At 39.0% G+C, this 18,904-nt stretch overlaps 1 protein-coding gene across 1 annotated transcript in view; it reads left to right on the top strand.

Annotated features, from left to right (window-relative positions):
* Positions 1–18,904, top strand: part of Pard3b (par-3 family cell polarity regulator beta) — an 864,914-nt gene that overhangs the window by 560,866 nt on the left and 285,144 nt on the right. The window contains exons 17-18 of the mRNA XM_013520665.1: positions 8,528–8,734; positions 9,471–9,708. Coding sequence (XP_013376119.1) covers positions 8,528–8,734; positions 9,471–9,708 — 445 coding nt within the window. The remainder of the gene's footprint in view (positions 1–8,527; positions 8,735–9,470; positions 9,709–18,904) is intronic.

The following is an 18,904-nucleotide window of genomic DNA, read 5'->3' as shown; positions in this document are numbered from 1 at the left end:
TATATATATGAGAAATTAGGTAACCAGACCAGCACTGGCCTCTGGAAGGCAAATGTAGCTAATTTAAAAATCACTCCATCTATGCATATAAAATACCTTCTCTTGTTACCAGTCACCCAATCTATGGTGTGGCAACCATAGGTAGCTTGGATACCTTCCAAGAATTCAATCACACCTTGACCTTCTAGTTAGATTAATGATTTTTGAAGAATTGTATTAGAAATCTTTATATTATGTTTTGAGAACTGTAGGGTACAACTACATAAAGGCATAAACCACTCAACAATCAAAAGCAAAAGACACAAATGCTGTTCAAGCAAGACACACAAAGAGTAAGTGTCAGTAGGGAAAAGGGAAAAAAATCAGTGAAACACTGTTCAGAGTGAAAAGCTGCTACCAAGATATACAAGGAGATAGAAGACAAATAAAAGTGTTCTTGAAAATGAGACTGTTTAAAGTGCACCCCAAATGAAAATGGCAGAAAAGATTAACATTACAAGGAGAGAAGTTAAGTAAAAGAAATGACTGGTAGAAAAAGAAAGGCAATACAGACAAGAGGGGTGAATAATTATAGGTAGGGTTGAAATGACTAAATCCTTAAAAGTGACACAAAAGAGCCTAAGGGCATAGTAACAAAGAGCAGTAAACTATAAAGGCCTCCGAAGCAGCGAGGCCGTGCCAGAGTGTGTTTCTTCAGGTAAAACGTCAGCCTCACAGTGCTGACAGCAGACGTCCAAGTGCTGGAACTACCCTTTACCCTCATGTTCCTGTCCTCCCACCTCAACTGCTGCTCTCTGCCGAGGATACAAAGATCAGCAAGGCCAAAAAAAGGTGGGTAGCGTTTATAGATTCTGTTGCACAGCTAGGAAAGTTTCCCATTTAAATTTGCCAGTTTATTCAGCCCTCAAATGAGCGCCTCACTTTAATAATAAAGAAATTTGTTTTTTAATTTTTTTTTTTTGTTTTTTTGTTTTTTTGTTTTTCTCCGGTACCAGGAACCGAACTCACGACCTTGCGCTTGCCAGGCAGGAGCTTTTGCCACTGAGCTAAATCCCCAGCCCCTGTCTTTTAATTTTTTAATTAACTACATTTACCTTCCAGGGGCCAGTGCTGGTTACCTAATTTCTTGTATATATATTTGTTTGGTTGGTTTTTTGAGACAGGGTCTTGCTATCCTTCTATGTAGTTCAGCTGGCCTTGAACTCATTATGTAGCCTAGACTGGCCTTGAACTCATGGTGGTCTTCTTGCCTCAGCCTCCAGAGTGCTGAGAGTACAGGGGTGCGCCCCCACACCTGGCCAATCTCTTCCAATTTTGAATGCAGTTTTCCCTTGTTTGTTTGTATGTTTTTTTTAAGAGAAAATTAAAAAATAACAACAAAGATAAAAACAAAATAACACAAAAACAACAAAAAAAATACATAATTGTACTGCTGCTCTCTATTGGTTTATTGAAAGGAGCAGTTAATGCCTAAATATTTTTGACAATTTTGCATGCTTATATCTGGTAATCTTAACAACTAATTTGAAGACAACAATATGTAATATAACAACCATTGCTGAATTCCTACCATCTCGATCAGTGAAACTCTGTATTGTTTCTAATTTTTTAAAATTATTTTTTATTCTCTTTAATGGTTTCATCAATCTTGCATTCTTACATCTGGTAATCTGAGCAACTACTTTGTTGAAGATAACAATATGTAATATAACGACCTTTGTTAATTTTCTGTCATCTTGTTTTGAAGTTCTGTTTGTCTGTTTTAAACCTAGTAGTTTTCCTGGGTTGAGGATATAGCTCAGTGACACAGCACCTGCTTGGCAAGCGAGAGGTTGTGAATTCAATTCCTGGTAACCAACCCCCACCCCAAATCTAGTAGTTTCTCCAAGATGGAAAAAATGAAACCAGAATATTATAACAAAGCAGCTATTAGAGATGGGATCAACATTTTTTTGTTGCTTTAACAGACATGGCTGTATATATATGTTTTTAAAGTTTACCCCCTATATTGAGCCATGGAGTCTGATTTTTATCAGGAAAATAGAGGAAAAAAATAAAGCATTGTGAAAATAATTTTCATGTAATGAATTTGCTAGTCATTACATTTGTGGGATGTATTTGAATGTAGGAAAGAAACGAATATGGCCTAAGATTTTTAACTTTCAGTTTATAAAAGAAGAAATTTTTAGTTAAAAAAAAATTAAAGTACATAGCAATCTTTGGCAAACATTTAAAGACTCTGGAGGGGCCATGCCTATTAGAATCAAAGATTTTATATATTCACATAATCTTCCCATATCTTTTCTGGATATTTTCACTTTAAAATAGTGTTTAGAGATAGAGATTATGCAAATGGATGAATCTTAAAGAGAAGTTCATTATTGAACATTTTGATATGAATTTCAGGAAATGACAAAAGGGTCTAGGATTTATGAGCTCAAAAAGGAAAAAAATCTGCTCTTGGAGAACTTGCAAATTGCCAGGACAGGAAAGTAGACCCAATGACAGTGCATCATATACAGCACATTGTGTTACGCCCCATGGTAATGAGCAGGAAACGGGCCTTGTGGTCAGCGTGGAGGATGGCCAATATCTGGAATACTGAGACAGGCAAGAAGGTAGTTAGGCCCATTATGGAAGCAGTTAGCACAGATAACATAATTTGGGAAATTGCACATTTGGATATTATGGAGAAGTTTTTTCCAAGGCTAATGGATCTGCAATGATATCTATTAAAGTGCATAAGGCATTTTGCCTCTAGGGGATCTACTAAAAAATCAAATATACAAAATTTTCAGTAACTGACATCTAAAATGAAAAGACAAAGTGGAATATGCTAGAGAATAAAGTGGTGTTATGACTTCTTACTTGGAATTTACAATAATTTTTCATTCAAAGAGTTTTAAGGCTATTAATTTCCCATCACAACTCCCCATGAAGCAAGTAAAATATTTCTATTGTGTTTTCCCAAGTTCATTGCTTATAATAAAGTGGGGCCAAATTGACAATGAGATAAAGCTACCTTGACAAATTCCTGGACTTCTCCCATGGCTTGCTGTACCCCCAGATAGCATTACGATAATTTTGATCTCTAATTTACTTCTGGGCACAATCCCATTATTTTAGGAGAGACTCTAGCTTAATTTTCACTAAGTGCCTTGAGGGCCAATGATATTGAAATTTTACAAATTAATATGGTACTGTGTATATAATATATATATGGAGATATATATATGATTTATATATGATTAACGTATTTGTTCATTATAAAAGCTTTTCACTTTTAGATATTTTGCATGTATCTAAGAGTGAATACCTTCCCCCAAATAAGTCCTTATTTTTTTTAATAAGGATATATTGGAAGCAATTTCATCAATAATGGAAGACCCAATTACTGGTCTTCTGGATTAAGGCATTCTTTTATTGCAAGATTTTAATGCTAGAGTGGGAAGTTCAAACATTGCCAGTGAAATCTCAGACTAATTAAGTGATCATAGCCTAAGGGGAAAGGCAACAAGACTCCACTATTAATCTTACCAAGAATGGCCTGTGTATGTGATGAACTGATGAGCACATATACCTTATTTCAAAAGACAGAATGGAAGGAGTTTGTTTTTCAAAGACCAGTTTAATGTCTGAATAAAAAAAGAAGGACAGTGGAAGTGTTTTGTGGAAGACATGGCCCTATTTAAAAATGGTACTCTGAGCAGTTTTTGTGGAGACAATATGCAGTATAACAACCATGGGTGAATTCCTACTATCCTGTCTAGTGAAACTATACATTGTCTCTAATGTTCTTTTAAATTACAATTTTCTTATTCCCTTTAATGGTTTGATCAATCTTTCCTTCTTACATCCGGTAATCTGAGCAACTTCGTTGAAGATAACGATATGTAATACAGCAACTTCTATTAACCCCTATCATTTAGTTTGAAACCCCATATCATTTTTAATGTCTTTGTTTTGTTTGTATTTTGCTATTGTTCTTTTTTTCACTATTCTCTTTAAAATAAAAAGAAAAAGCAGTTATGCGTTGAACCAAATGAACTGCAGTCAGACTTCATTCATTCAAATGTTTTGCGGTGACACAAAAGTAATAGTGACAATAACCACTAGTGCTTGATGAGCAGTCAGTGTTTACCAGGAAGTTTCTGTGCTTGTCTTATCCTCAATTTATAGATAAGGAAATGGAGGTAGAGATTCAATAACTCAAGAGATAGTTGGCAGAGTGGGGAATGTTTGAATATTCTACAACCTTTCGTTTTAATGGTTCACTGTAAACTACTGGTCCAGACACTTTTATTCTCTGTCAACCTGCAGGAAATCAATGACAGTTCTCACTGGGGCAGGTACAGAAATCCAAGACTGAGCCTGCATCCAAATAGTCCTTCCGGAGGCCTCTCACTTCCTGGTGTGTTGAACAGAGGCTTTCCACTTGGAAGGCCGGGACAGCGCTTTCTCCATGTCTTAACACTGTTGGCTAGCAGCTCCTCTTCGCTTGGATGGTAGTTCTTCCCTGGGTTTCTTGCCACATTTTCATGCCCACCGGCGAAGTGGTAGTAGAACTTATTTAAATCTTTAGTCTTGCTATATTTATGCTTTTCATGACTATTTTTCTGGAAGGAGTGCTGAATGTATCTGAGGATTATTAGATATGAAAAATATGACCTGACATTTCCCTTTGCACGGTATGGGGAAGGCTTCGGGGATTGAGTCAAGCCAGTCCTTCACTTGAGAACAGACAAAGTCTTTAAAAGTGGTACATCACCTTTAAAACATATTATATTTGAATAGTACTCATTTGTGAGGCCTTCATTTTAAGAGAAAAATAGATACATGACATTGAAGATGTTTTCATTATACCATTTTGAGAATAATTTATATCAGGCAAGATCCTGTTTGTGGGGAGGTGAGGTTTAAGACAGGTTCTTGTTATGTAGTCCAGGATGGCCTTGAACTCACCATGTAGCCCAGACTGACCGTGAACTGGAAATGATCTTCCTGCCTCAGCCTCCCAACTGCTGAGATTACAGGCATGTGCTGCCACACATCCTATTTTTAGCAACCTTGATAATTGTATCTTTTGGTCCATGAAGTTTGTGTACTTCAAGTTCATATTTGTGAGGGAAGGGTAAATTAATCTAGATCTTAGAGGACATGATCACTAAATATAGAAATCAAAGATTTAGATTAAAGCTTTGCTGATAAAGTTTGGGAAGAGATTTATTCCTTAGTATTTGCAACTCACCTGAGCTGGCCTGGAAATCATTGAACAGTCATATGAAGATCAGATTACTCCTATTAATGCTCAAAATTGGATACGCAAAGTCTGGACAAGGTCCATCCCATGATGCTTAACACATCTTATTCTCAGGCCACCCTCAAGGCTGTTTCTTAAAATGAGCCATAGCCAATATCACATCAGCTACAGATGAAAACGTGAAGTCATCATATTTTGGAGTGACTTCAATGGGATAAAGTAACTGCAGTTTTGAGTATGATAAATTACTAACTCTGTTATTCCTCGGAGCAGGCCTCTATGCTTAGAGGGAGCCTAGGAAAGTATGATTTGTGTACCCAGTGATGCTGGAAATACGAAGTGAATCTTCTCATTGTAAAAGCTGTAAAATGTTGTAGCTATTGTCAGCCTACACCCAGATCGATGTGAATAGGAGTAGGGAAAAGGGATTAGAGAGGACAGCCTCTGGTTCTCCACGCAATCTTAACATGATGGGGGGACTTTATTCCAAGTGTTTTGCTAGAATTAACACTGCTGCCCCCAATTGACATAATAATCCCTTCTGGAGCTGGTAACTTTGACTTTCTGTCAAGACCCTCTGATACATAGGAACACGTGGGGCCCAGGAAATTCTGTGTCACAATCCCCTTGCCTGTGGGCATCCAGTCCTATATCTGTCCACTTCCAAGTCCTTGTAAAGAAAGGCCTGCCAGATTTTAGGCCCTCCTCTGTACTCTCAGTCTCTCTTCCATAGGTACTTCCTGTTTGTTACTTCAGGGAATATATACATATTATAAATAAATAAATAAATATATATATATATATATATATTTCCAAACCTTGAAGTCACAGAATCTTAATTTACACTCTACAATGTTGCTTCCTTTTGGCTTTTAATTTCACTGTGAATTACCTGCAGTAGCCCTGGGTAGTAAGGTTTCCCAACATCAGTTGGAGCTTCTAATCTGGAACTTCTATTTATTTAAACTGAATTAATTGTTGGCTCTATTAATCCTACAAAATCCATGACTCCTGAATGTTCAGTTTACTCGGAAGGAGTAGCAGTGTATTTATTCCTCCCCAGACAGAACTTCTTGGGGAGCATCAGGTGAGTTAGATAACATGCCTTGTATCTCAGATGATTTATTCACTCTCAACTTCCCTGAAATTGATTGCTAAAGGTTGATGCGAATGCTTTCAGTTTGGGCTCTAATATAATCTCCTGAATAGCAATTAATAAATAAAAGATGGTTACTGTATTTGACAGAAAATCTGGGCTTTCTCAGTTTTCTTCTTCCTATTTTTGCCAAACTTGTCAGACATCCCTAGGTGCTGCTGGTATAAAATATTTTCTGTAAGCTCCAAAGTTTTTAATATTGCTTCAATACCCCCAAACCTCTCTGTTGCCTTTTGTTATCTTGTCAGAAATGATCTTATTCAATTTCTATTTCTTCGCCTTCCCTCTTATGCATATAAGAAACATGCCTTTTTGTGAACTGCACGGTACCATATCCTCAGTATTTATGCTTGCAAGTAGCACCTGCAACTTGTCCTGAAATTTCTTCCATTTTTATTCTTGCTTAGTCTCACCTCTTGTCACAGTTAATGAACGTACACTGTTACCTATAAAATGTAGTGCTTATTGTCATCATGTACATTTTTAAACTGCAGAGTTGCCTCCTGTAAGTTAATAATGAATGCATGAAGCAATATCCAGTTTTTGCAGTTTGCTTGCCTTTCTAGGCTTCAGGGCTAATGTGGACTAATATCTTTATTTCAGATCTGATGAAAACGCAGACTAGTTTAAGTAACTTGACCATAAGAGAGCAGAGACCAAATTCTGCATTACACAGTGAAGTATGTGGTACAAAGCAGAAAAGCTCTGATCAGTTCCCAGTTGAAATGTTTATTAGATGTATAACATAGGGAAGTCAGTTCAGTTTTGTCATGTGTAAAATATGAATAGTAGTGCCAGTAGCCCACCTGTAAGGGTTATATAACAAAGCACTTAGACTAATGCTTGGCACAGGCTACTCTAGGCATTGTGAGCTGTTAGTGTTATTGTCATTATTTTGACCATTTTTAATGTATTTCAGAACAATAGAAAGCACATATTTTGCTAATTAACTTTATGTGGCTGTATATACACATCAAGCCGTTACTGTGCTTTTCTTGATATCCCTGTGGTACCTAATGCTATGTGAGGCCACTGGTAATAGTGTTCACAATGGCAGTGGTAGTAGAAGCAACGCTAGTGGTGACAAAAACAGAAGCCACGCTGTTTATGGAGCTTCCAATGTGCAAAGCATTGAAGTAGAACTCTAAGAACACAGTCCTTAATATGTGCTCAATCTGTATCTACTGAAAAATTGCCCAGGAGTTTTATTTCCACAAATGCAAGTGTGTTCTTGATGACAGAAATCTCCCTTGCACCTAAAGGAGAACATGCGTTTGGCCCTGGTGGAACAGCTTGGAATATAGAAACAAGAGCCTGGATGGATTCCTCCCATCTTTAAAATAATTCCTATGCTGCTACTACTTAAGTAGCCTAATCTTGTTATTAGTAGTTGGGGGACCAGCTCAGGTGGGAATGGGGGTGTCAAGGAACAGAGAGTGGAGGGGATCAGGTTCAGGCAAAACCCTACAAACTCTCAGAAAAGGATTTTTATTTCATTCCTTTTTATTTACATGCAGACTAAATAAATTCCATTCACTGTACACTAATAGCCATTAGGGTAAACATTTAGTCACAAAAATTACAATTGCTAATGTTTCCTGATTTCTTGGTATAATCATATAAACAACCATGGTAATAATAAAAGGTACAATATGTCAGTGTGCCCAGGATGAGTACTGAGAGAGAGGCCTTATGCTCTGTGTGTATGTGTGTATGTGTGTTGGTGTGTATGTGCACATGTGTGTATATGTGTGTACTTTCTATATACAATATCTGTAGAGAGACAGCCTTTCAAATTCACATGTGTGTCTACATATGTGTGTATATACATATGCATATACATTTCTCTGTAGAAGATATATTTAAATATTCTCAGCTCAAATCTTATCACAGCTTCCAAAAAAAAGAAACAAACCAAACCTCAGAGAAGTGAAACCACTTGCTCAAGGTCACAAAGAGTGGTAAAGCTGGCATGTAACCCCCAACTCCTATTCATTTAACATTGCCTTTTGAAAAATACACAAAAGGAAGTGATCCTCGAATGACATATTTCCACTGTACCACAGTGCCCCATTATGGGAGGGGTGACCTCTTGCCCTTTCTTTTTCCAGAATCTCCAAACAAAGATTTTGGTCCAACCCTGGGATTGAAAAAGTCCAGTTCCTTGGAGAGTCTGCAGACTGCTGTGGCCGAAGTCAGGAAGAATGAACTCCCTTTCCACAGACCCCGGCCACACATGGTCCGAGGCCGCGGCTGCAACGAGAGCTTCAGAGCAGCCATTGACAAGTCCTATGATGGACCGGAAGAACTCGATGCTGGTGAGGCCGTGCACTCCCTGAAGTGGCTTCTCCATCTCGTTATCATCTGCGAACCACAGGCGAGCAAGCGTCTGTGCTTAACTACAGAGGAAAATGATTTAAGGATTACAATTATATTTTTGATATTAAAAGTAATTCATTTTCCTGATATGTTTTGCCCTTTGGCTTAACGAACATGGAATTGGAGAACACAATGTGCAATTTATTTTACAGTGCAAATGCTAAAGAAATGTTCTCCTTAGCTTTCCTACAAGGACCAACTGTCATTTACCCTTAGGGTACTAGCACTAAGTATGCATTTCTTGACATTTTTATATGAGACATTAAAAGCAGCATCAACCAGAGGACTGACTGCATTAATTGAGTAGAGCAGTTGGGTTATATTTGTACTGAAAAAAAAAGCTTCTGGAAGGAAAGTGGCACTGTTTGTTTCCCAGCATGGGGGCTTTCTGAGCTGATCAGGTTTAACAAGCCAGCTTTCCGAGGGCTTAGTGCTTTGTACCATTCAGGCCCTTCGTATGACCACCCAAGCAAGCAGTGGGCTCAAGCCCAGCACCCATCCTTGCCTGAGATAACCAGATCCATGCAGTCCTGCCCTCAAAGCGTACAGGTAGCTGCATGCAAGGATAGAACTCTGGAGTACTTCCGTTCTTCTGGATTGTGCATCTTGACTTCCCTTTATATATAACCATGAGTGCTGCTGACCATGTGTATTGATTTTTTTCTCTCTGTTCAGATGGTCTGTCTGATAAGAGCTCTCACTCGGGCCAAGGGGCTCTGAATTGTGAATCTGCCCCTCAGGGGAACTCTGAGCTAGAGGACCTGGAGAACAAAGCCAGGAAGGTAAAAAAAACAAAAGAGAAGGAGAAGAAAAAGGAAAAAGGCAAGCTGAAAGTCAAAGAGAAAAAGCAGAAAGAGGAAAATGAAGACCCAGAAAGAAAAATAAAGAGGAAGGGACTTGGAGCCATGCTGAGGTATGGGCCTGCTTGGAAGGCCAAGTCGGTTTTGTTTCTCCTTTTACTTCTCTTGTTAACTCATTCCTTTGTGTGTATTCAGAAGCAAGTCAGTGCTTTCCCTCATTTTTGGCTAACAGCTTAAAAAAATCAAAAGTATGAAAGTATGTGATCCTTTTCTGCAGAGGCAAAAGGAGCCTTCTGGAGTGGCTCACATGAGAAGAAACTATAAGTTTGCCGTCATGAAAAGGCCCTTCCTTAGTAGGATGCAGGCCAAGCCGGAAGCCCCGTGTACCAAAGTGCTCCCCGTGCAGCCATCACTGGAAAGCCCAGAGAAGCCAGGAAGGCCTCAGCCATTCCCTGTAGACCTCCCTGAACAGGGAAGTCAGGCTCAATAAACCTCATTCTGCTGGGACTCCAGGTGTGCAGATGGCCAGTCAACTGCGGAGGCACTGTGATGCAATGGACGTGACTGGGTTTGGGTTCAGATAACCCTGGTCTGAATCCAGGAACCTCCCCCAATGAGCTGCAGAGCTTCCCACATGTTGCTTGCCTTCCCTAAGCCTGTGTTTTCTCACTTGAAAGGTTAGGTCTACATTCCTGCCCTAGCAACCCAGTGCAGGTGTGAGGTAGGAATGAGCTGCAGCAGCTTCACTGGCCAGGCAGGCGTAGCTAGGAAGTCACAAAAGAGCTGAATTTCTTCTCATCTAGCTAGCTTCAAAAATGCTCTTTTGAGGCTGTCTTCTCCCAATCCTGATATCTCAGGTTTCTGCCTGACAGCTTTCTGGTCACTTTGGGTAATAAAACACTATCTTTGTAAGGGACTCAAACAGCCAATCTAGTGCAGTCTGAACTTTCCTCCTCCCTGCCCCTCGGACCTCAAGCCCAAAGGGTGCCCTGCAGTGTGGTGGGAGAGGGATGCTGCCATCTCCTACTTCTCAGTCTCTGGAACCCGGGGAGGGAGAAGGATAAGGACAGCAGTACATGGGGAGAGTTTTACTTAAATGGTGAATCTGGTGTAACCAGTCATGGAACTCATCGTGGACCGCTGCTTTGGATTGTTAAGGAAGAACTTTACTGTAACAGTGTTAATAGAGGAAGTTCATTTCCTCGCCATCCTCAGATCTCTTACCCTTGGCCTCTGACTTCAGACAGCCCACCCTGGGGTCTCCTGACACCAACTGTAGGCTTTGTGGGGATGAACAGCTTGACATGTTCTCAAAACCTCACTTACTACCACTTGGTCCACTGAAATCTCCAACTCCTCACCCTCCAAGTGAGCAAGAGATTGCCGTTCCTGTCCCTTTCCCCTCGCCCTACCACGGGGATGCTCCAGCCTGCCCAGTGTCTTCAGGATTCTCCAGAACATATTGTGCTCTGGTTTGGGGGTCTCCCCAGCTCAGGCCACAGGCCTGGGACTCCCAAGAATGCTCTCCTGCAGCAGGGAGGGAGAGGGTCAGTGAGTGGTTACAGATCTCAAGAGAAATAGTAGGAAGGAGGATGACAGTCTACTATAATTTTCTATTAAATAAGTTAGCTTCTATACTTCTCTTCCATGGACTGATGTGAATGATGAGCTATGATAGATGGTGACCCAGCCTGGCACCACCTTGTGGAACTCTTAGAAGGTATCTCTCTAATGTGCTGGGTGGTCTGTGATACCAGCTGTTCTCTGCTTGGGATGTCCAACTGAGATTTTCCAACAGAAAGTAAAGTTCCATTCTCTTGGGCACATGTGAGGGTCTTATAAACTGCAATGTGATTGGGGGGATACAAATAGTGTTAACAGTTCTGATCCTTCCCATTCCGTGCTCAGAGCATGCCATGCCAATATCTTCCTGCTCACAGTCTTAGGTACTGTATCATTGCCCCTGTATATGTTAAGATACACTCTTATCTTACTGTCACCTGGGCTGAGGAGAGGGGACCCAAGCAAGCTGGACATCCTGGTACTCTATCCTCTGACTATCAAAGAACAAATTTTCAACAAACTGAGTTTTAAAGATCAAACTGACTTTCATTCCTGATTCGTGAATCAGCAGCATCCCACCTACAGAATAGGTGCTTGGATGAGCTGAGCAGAGGATGTGAGCCTTTACAGGTAGAAAAGGGCTGAGAAAAGCAGAAATAAGGAATTAAAAAGTGAAATTTAAAATTACTTGCCTTATAGGGTTAGAGCAGATAGGACTTCATTACCAGGGTGGTGTAGGGTGACTGGACCTTTTCTTGATGGGTTGTTGAGAAGCACCTGTTTTGGGAAAATTAGTTTACTTTGCTCATGGGGTATGCAGCAAGAGCAAATTCATTCTGGTTTGGTCGGGCCTGTTTTGTCCTAGTGTAAGAGCTCAGTCCAAAACAATGGCTTCTCTTTTACCTAATGTGACCTACAGTGGGAAAAATTCTCAATAGATATTGGTTTATTTTTCCTGGTGGTTTCTATAGACTCCCTCTTTACTTTTGCCACCTTGACTTTTAAACTTCTCTTTATTCTGAGTAGTTACTGATTGTCAGAAGAGAAGGGCTGTGATTTAAGCACTTGGTAATAATTATGACATGCAGTTGCAATGCATTTAGATGACAATTTAAAAATGGTGGTAGTACAAGCTTTGTATGTAGACCTCCAAGTTCAATCCTGGCTCTTCTACTTCCTATGTAAGTAACAATGGGCAAGTTTTTTTAACCACTATGTCTCGGTTTCCTCATCTGAAAAATGGGAATAATACTAGAATCTACCATTATTGTTAAATTATAGTGTCAATTATATGTTACTATGCTTGGCAAGTATCATTCAGTAGTCAGACCTAACAGTGGTCCCCAAAAGATATCTATGTCCAATACCTAGTATCTGGATATATGTTATGTTATATGGCAAAGGATAGTTAAGCCTCTAGATGGAATTAAAGTTGCTGGTCAGCTAACTGTAAGGTAAGGTGATTACTCTAGGTTTCTTCAGTGGGTCCAATATAATCACAAGGGGCCTTAAATGTGGAAGAGGGAGAAGAGACTCAGGAAGTAAAGGACAGAGAAACACAGTGCTACTGGCTTTGAAAAATAGAAGGAAGAGACTATGAGTGAAGGAATGTGGGCAGCATCTAGAAACTGGAAAGGGCAAAGAAAGAAATTTTCTCTGCCAAAACTCTTCATTTTAGCCCATTTGTGCTATCAAGACCACTAAATTTACAGCAATTTATTGTAGCGCAAGTGGGAAACAAATATAGTTGTTATCATAACTTTATCACTTTTTATAATAAATATCATAGTAAGTTATGAGGAAAAGTTTCATCCTAAAGGTATTAAAAGAAGAACACTATAAAGGTAATTTAACTAGAACGTAGTCTATAAATGTAAAAACTGTTAGAGATTCACATAACCCATATCCTACAATATTACTAAGTTAAACCTTTACTTTATATTTTATTTTATATAATTTGATTCAGTAGGTCCTATTTGATTGTCCATAATTCATTACCAGTTTTCCCCTTTTGTTGTCCAATATCCTGTTTATTTTCAAATAGTAGAGATCACAGATCCTAAATCATTTAGACATCTAGAACCTTAGGCTTTCTTTCCTTCTTCTGATTTAGCAAAGTGAAGGACTGAAAGGTGGTGTTTGATTTTATCTTTGGTATAAAAATAGCAACTGCTTTTCCGTAGTCTCCTGCATCTGAGTTATGAGCATATTGGAGTTGCTGCTTCATGTGCATTCTCAACAACAAAGAACACAAAAGCTGTTACCACTATCCAACAGATTTTGCTTTAATTCTCATCTGTTGTTCAGATGCTATTGACTTAGTTCCTTATTTAAAAAAAGATTGATTGCTCTCAGGTTCTCTTGGAGTTAGATGCGGTTTAAATATGTATTATCTTTCCAGTTATCTGCATTTCTGTGACATTCTCCTGAACATGGAGTTTGGGTGTAGACTCTAAAGTCACGCCCTGTACAGTGACACCTGGATAGGGAGTAAGCAACAACTCAGTCCTTCCCACTCCTCACCAAACCAGGAAGCATCAAGTGAGCAGTGCCCTTGTTCTTGCTTCTAAAAACTTGAGCATTTATGCATTTCTGACATTAGCTGATCTGTGCATGTTGAGGACACAGAGTAGTACAGTTTAGCTTACTTGTAATGTAACCTACTTGCATCCAATTTGAAAAGCTATGGAGGATATTGCTTTCATCCATACCTCTCTGCATTTTGTGTTACCTAGTTCCAACATTGTTATGTTTTTCTGATTTTGGGTTATCTTTTGCATGGTTTATGTGTCATCATGGGTAATTGTGGGAAAAGCTCCTGGTGCTCCAGAACCTGCCCCTGGTGGTAGCTTCCCAGTGCCCTGTTCCTTGCTGCTGCATGCGAACTTCTGCGAGCAGAGGAGCTCACATTTTTTGTTGAGGTATTTGACTTCCTTGGACGCCACTCTCTTCACAACACTGTCTTGCAGAAATGGCACATGTGGCTCCTGCAGGCAAAACACAGTGCTATTCTCTTCAAAGACAAATTCCTTGCTGCCAGCCCCAGGCCACCTTCCTGCGGCCAGGCAGATGTTTTCCAGGTGCTGAAAAGAAATATCCTTTGGCTAAGAAAATCTTGTCTATCTAGATTGGAAAAATCCCAAAGTCAGTCCCTGACCCTTAGGCATCTACTTACTTCATCAATCCTTCTGGTCTTTAAACAATAATAGCTACTGTTGATTCCTCTTGAGATAGTAAGCCACTTACTTCAAAAACTGAACTGTCAGCTCATTCTGGACACTAAATGGAAAGGCTTGAAGAGGCCTAAGTTCTCTTTTCTATTCCTCTTACGGGATTTGGTCCCAACAAGAATTACAGCTCGTCAGCTCCTTCTTAATTGTGTAACGAAGGGCAAAACCTGCCAACAAGAATCTCATCCCTGTTTTGAAAATTTGTTTGCCTGTGGTCATCTGATCAGTGGCATCTGTTGAATGCCTCCTTTCTGCCAAGTGCATTCATGATTATTCTTTCATTTATTCAACAATATTTATTAAAGTTGTGTTTCACATCAGGTGCTAGTCCAGACACTGAACTTGTAGCAATATAAAGTCCTGCTTTTAGGACATTTTTCCATCTTAACAAAGGAAAGAAAACTCGAAGACAAATTTCAGCTTCTTGTGGTGCATTTACTATAAAAACAAGCAAAATCTCACATGAAAGTATAAACTGTTTTGAACAATATATCACTCAGGGAACAGAGGGACATTCACTAAGATAAGTTAGGAGCAAAGGGGTGCTTTGTCATCAATAGTCAACGTATATGGCACCAAAGAGGACATCAGGCCATGGCTCTCATGGAATTTACAGTGTGGTGAAGGGGAGAGTATAAACAACTAACCCCAAATAATTTAGATGACTGCACATTGTAATAGTTGCTGTGGAGAAGGTAAATCAGAAGGGGTGGTGTGGTCTCACCCTCAGTTACTGTAACAGCATGACAGAGTATGCATCTGCCTGCAATGCTGTGAATTTTCAGCAGATACCTTATCAGAACTTAGCACACTATGATACTAAAGCCAAATCATTTTATGCCTGCTTTTTTCTCTTTTTTTCAGTATGTGAATATGGGACGGTTATTTTTAAACCAACTTCACATAAAGCTGTGACAAAAAAAAAAAACCCAAACTGTTGTCTGCTAAGTATGAAAAGCCCTATAGTACCTGAAGTAAACATTTTGTAATGTAAGGCAAATTTGGTTTGCAGCTATTTGTACCAATTCTGTTCCCCTTGGCTCATCATCAGTGGGGTATTTTTTATTGTTTCTTCATCACTGTGCTAGTGTGTATGTCTGACAATACATTAGTTCTATTTCTACAGAGTGGAATTTCTGAAAAGCCAAAATCATGAACCCTAAAGACAAAGATGTTTTAAAAAATGTAGAGATATCAACTTCGTATTTCTAAGCTTTGCATATGTTAAGACATATGTTTGTTTTGTTAAAAATATACTATTACTTAAGTTGTGAAAACTAGCTTAAATATGTATCCTGCTATAAATTGTTTTAAAAAGAACACACATACACACACAGGCATACACACACATGCACACATACCCTCCACCACCACCACAAACAACGCAGCCACTATCACAACCAAATTAATGCTAACCCTTGTTAAAAATATGTCCCTTACAAGGTCTGTGACCTTCACTTGAGCTTCAGTCTCTTCATCAGTAAACTGGGAATGATAACATCCTCCTCAACCTGTCGGGAAGTTTAAGTTCAATGGTTTTTGTGAACAAAGATGTCAGTATAATGCCTGATAGACAGACATTAGTTCTTATTTATTTAAAATTGATAAGCAATTATACATACATGTGTTATATAACATGATGCTTTGATAAATTGTAAGATGGCTAAATCAGGCTCTTTAATGCATGTATTACCTCACCATAGATTTTTGGTAAGAATCTTTAAAACTGTTGTATTAGTGATTTTGAAGCATATGATGTATTATTATGAACTGTAGTCATCATGACGGGGTCTCTTGAATATGTTTGTCCAGTCTAAGTGAACCTTGATTAAGTAGCAACTCCCCAAGGCCCCAAGTCCTCACCTCTGGTAATAGCCATTTTATGCTCTGTTTCTATGATCTATAGTTTTCTATATTCCATGTATAAAATGAGGTCCTGTATACTCGGCTTATGACACTTGTCCTGCTGTACCTACCTTGTTTCACATAACATCATGCTCCATGGATTTATCTATCTTGTTGCAAATGACAGGATTTACTTCTTCTTAATGCTGAATAGTATTCCATTCTGTATGTGTACCCTGTTGCTTTTGTCCATCCATCAGTTGATGGACATTTAGGTGGTTTCCATTTCATGAATATTAGGAATATCACTGCAATATCATGGGAGAGCAGATGTCTCTTCAACATTCTGATTTGATTTTCTTTGGATAGAAATCCAGAAGTGAGATCACTTGGTCATATGGTATTTCTATTGCCAGGGTTTGAGGAGCCTCCATACTGTTTTCTGTAATGGCTTCACTCGTTTACTTTCTCATCAACTGTGCAGGGGCTCTTTTCTCCACACGCTCGCCAGTACTTGCTGCCCTTTTTATAATAACCATTCTAACAAGCCCGACGTGATGTCTCATTAAGGTTTTGATTTGTGTTTGTTTCCATGAGGGTTGGTGGTACTGAGCATTTCTTTATACACCTGCTGGTCATCTCAGTATCTTCTTTTATGACATAGCAGACACTCTTGTGTTTCCATTTTGGCCCACTCCAGCCATCCAAGTCCATAGGATTATTACCTTGCTTTCAGGCGGGCACACTTGGAGCTTACTACATTTCTCTTTTCGTTTTCTAGTTCACTGCTATTTTGTAATTCAGAGAGACATAATGCTTTTTATTCTACCTGAATAATTTTGCATAATAAACTATAAGAAGAAATGACAAAGCTGAAGTAATTTGATCATTTATATTTCATATGCCCTGGGTCACCCCTTTCTAAATGAAACCATGAACTATTTATGTGTGTTACCTAATCACTTGGTAAAAGGTAAAACTTTGTATTGCTGAATACAAATGAAAAATAGACTAAAATTTCTTTTATTTTCTGTTTTTTCCCTTTTTCTTTTTATACATTTCAGCCCAGTCTATGGGTTGTGGACTTGATACTCCTAACGCATTGCTCGTCGTCCTTTCAGCAGGCTTCCCTGAAGTTGTGCTATGATACATTACCTACAAAGATACATTTGGACTGGATTTTTAAATTAGGTTAGAGAGAGACTGAATACTGAAGTCACCAGGGAACATGACATCTGTCGTACATTTGTCCTCTTTACCTTGATCCCATAACGCCTGTTACAGATCTCGTGTACAATAGATGTAATGTGGCCACAGCCTGTCATTACCTCTTTAAAGTAGTAGCTATAAGTGTCTGGGCATCCCTTCAGCTTTATGGGTACAGAGGGTAACCCAGCTAATGTAGCCAGGCCAATGAAATTTTAACAGTCATTTCCCCAAAGGCAAAAGTCCAGAAATGGGCCAGAGTAAAGATGCTTTGCCTCATGAACTACAGTCCAGTTTGAAACGTGGCATTTCAGATGAAAAATGAAAGCCAAAGTAGGTCAAAGTTCTTAATTCAGCTTCAGGCTAGGTGCGGAAATACATTTGGAAGAGAACCTTACAGATCCAGATCGGAGTAAACTGACCACATAAATAGGAACTGAAAGAAACAGACCTGTGGGAAAAAATAAATTTGCATGTCAAAGGCTACCAGAGGTGCGGCCATTGGTGTTCTCTGAGACTATGATGGCAGAGGAAAAGGAATCCATGCTAAAAACCCACTGGAATTTACTAAAGCTTAATTTCTGTCTCTTTGGTAACTGAATTTTTTCTCTTCAGTTCATCTTAAATTATTTATCTTTCACAATAAGAGCCATGAATATTTTCTTTCTACATTTTGTTAATTTGCCAATTTTCTCTTGAGCTAAATGCCCTAACAGTTTTAATTTTTTATTCAGGTTGAGAAGAAAAAGGATCCTTTTTTTCATTATCACTATCACGGGGTTGAGTTTGGAATACTACTTTTTATGACCAGTGCTGTTGAGCCTAGAATGGAATTGCAAAGCACAAAGTATAATATACTGATATTGACTTCCATTAAACCTAGTGGTGTGATAGCTGATGATATTTATATATTTACTCATGATGCATCCTAGCTTTTGCTGGTTTGCAGCTAAGCACCAGGGAGGAAAATAAGCACCATAATGTGGATAGATTGTGAACATGAGAATGTAAAGGAGTGTTTGTTATTTGAATAGGGCAAGTGGTAAAATTGATGGAGATAGATGTGAGCATAGTGACTAAAAAGTTAAATATAGATTTAATTTGGAGCAAACACATTCAGGATTGCCTGGCCGGCATTTATTTCTTAACTAAAAGAGGACCCAGGGACAGATGGGCCACTCATCTGATGGGCTAAGTGTAGAGAAAAACGAGCTGCCGCAGTGCCCAGCATGGCGAGTTTATTTGAAATATGATTTTCATAATTTTTTTCAGCTGTCAGGCAAGTCTGCAAATGTTTGTTTATCATTTTTTTGAGTATGTGTTCATGGAGGGGCAAGGGGCTTGTATGGAGTTAATTAGTATGAAACTGTACAGATGCATTGTTTTGAAATCATTTTCAAATTTGATTGCTATTCATCACCTTCACCTCCTATTCTATTTAATCTTGATCATGCTGTAGCTCTTG

Source organism: Chinchilla lanigera, unplaced genomic scaffold (assembly GCF_000276665.1).
Source record: "Chinchilla lanigera isolate Chin_1 unplaced genomic scaffold, ChiLan1.0 scaffold00056, whole genome shotgun sequence".
Classification (NCBI taxonomy): Eukaryota; Metazoa; Chordata; class Mammalia; order Rodentia; family Chinchillidae; genus Chinchilla; species Chinchilla lanigera.
This window is presented reverse-complemented; position numbering and strand designations above follow the sequence as displayed.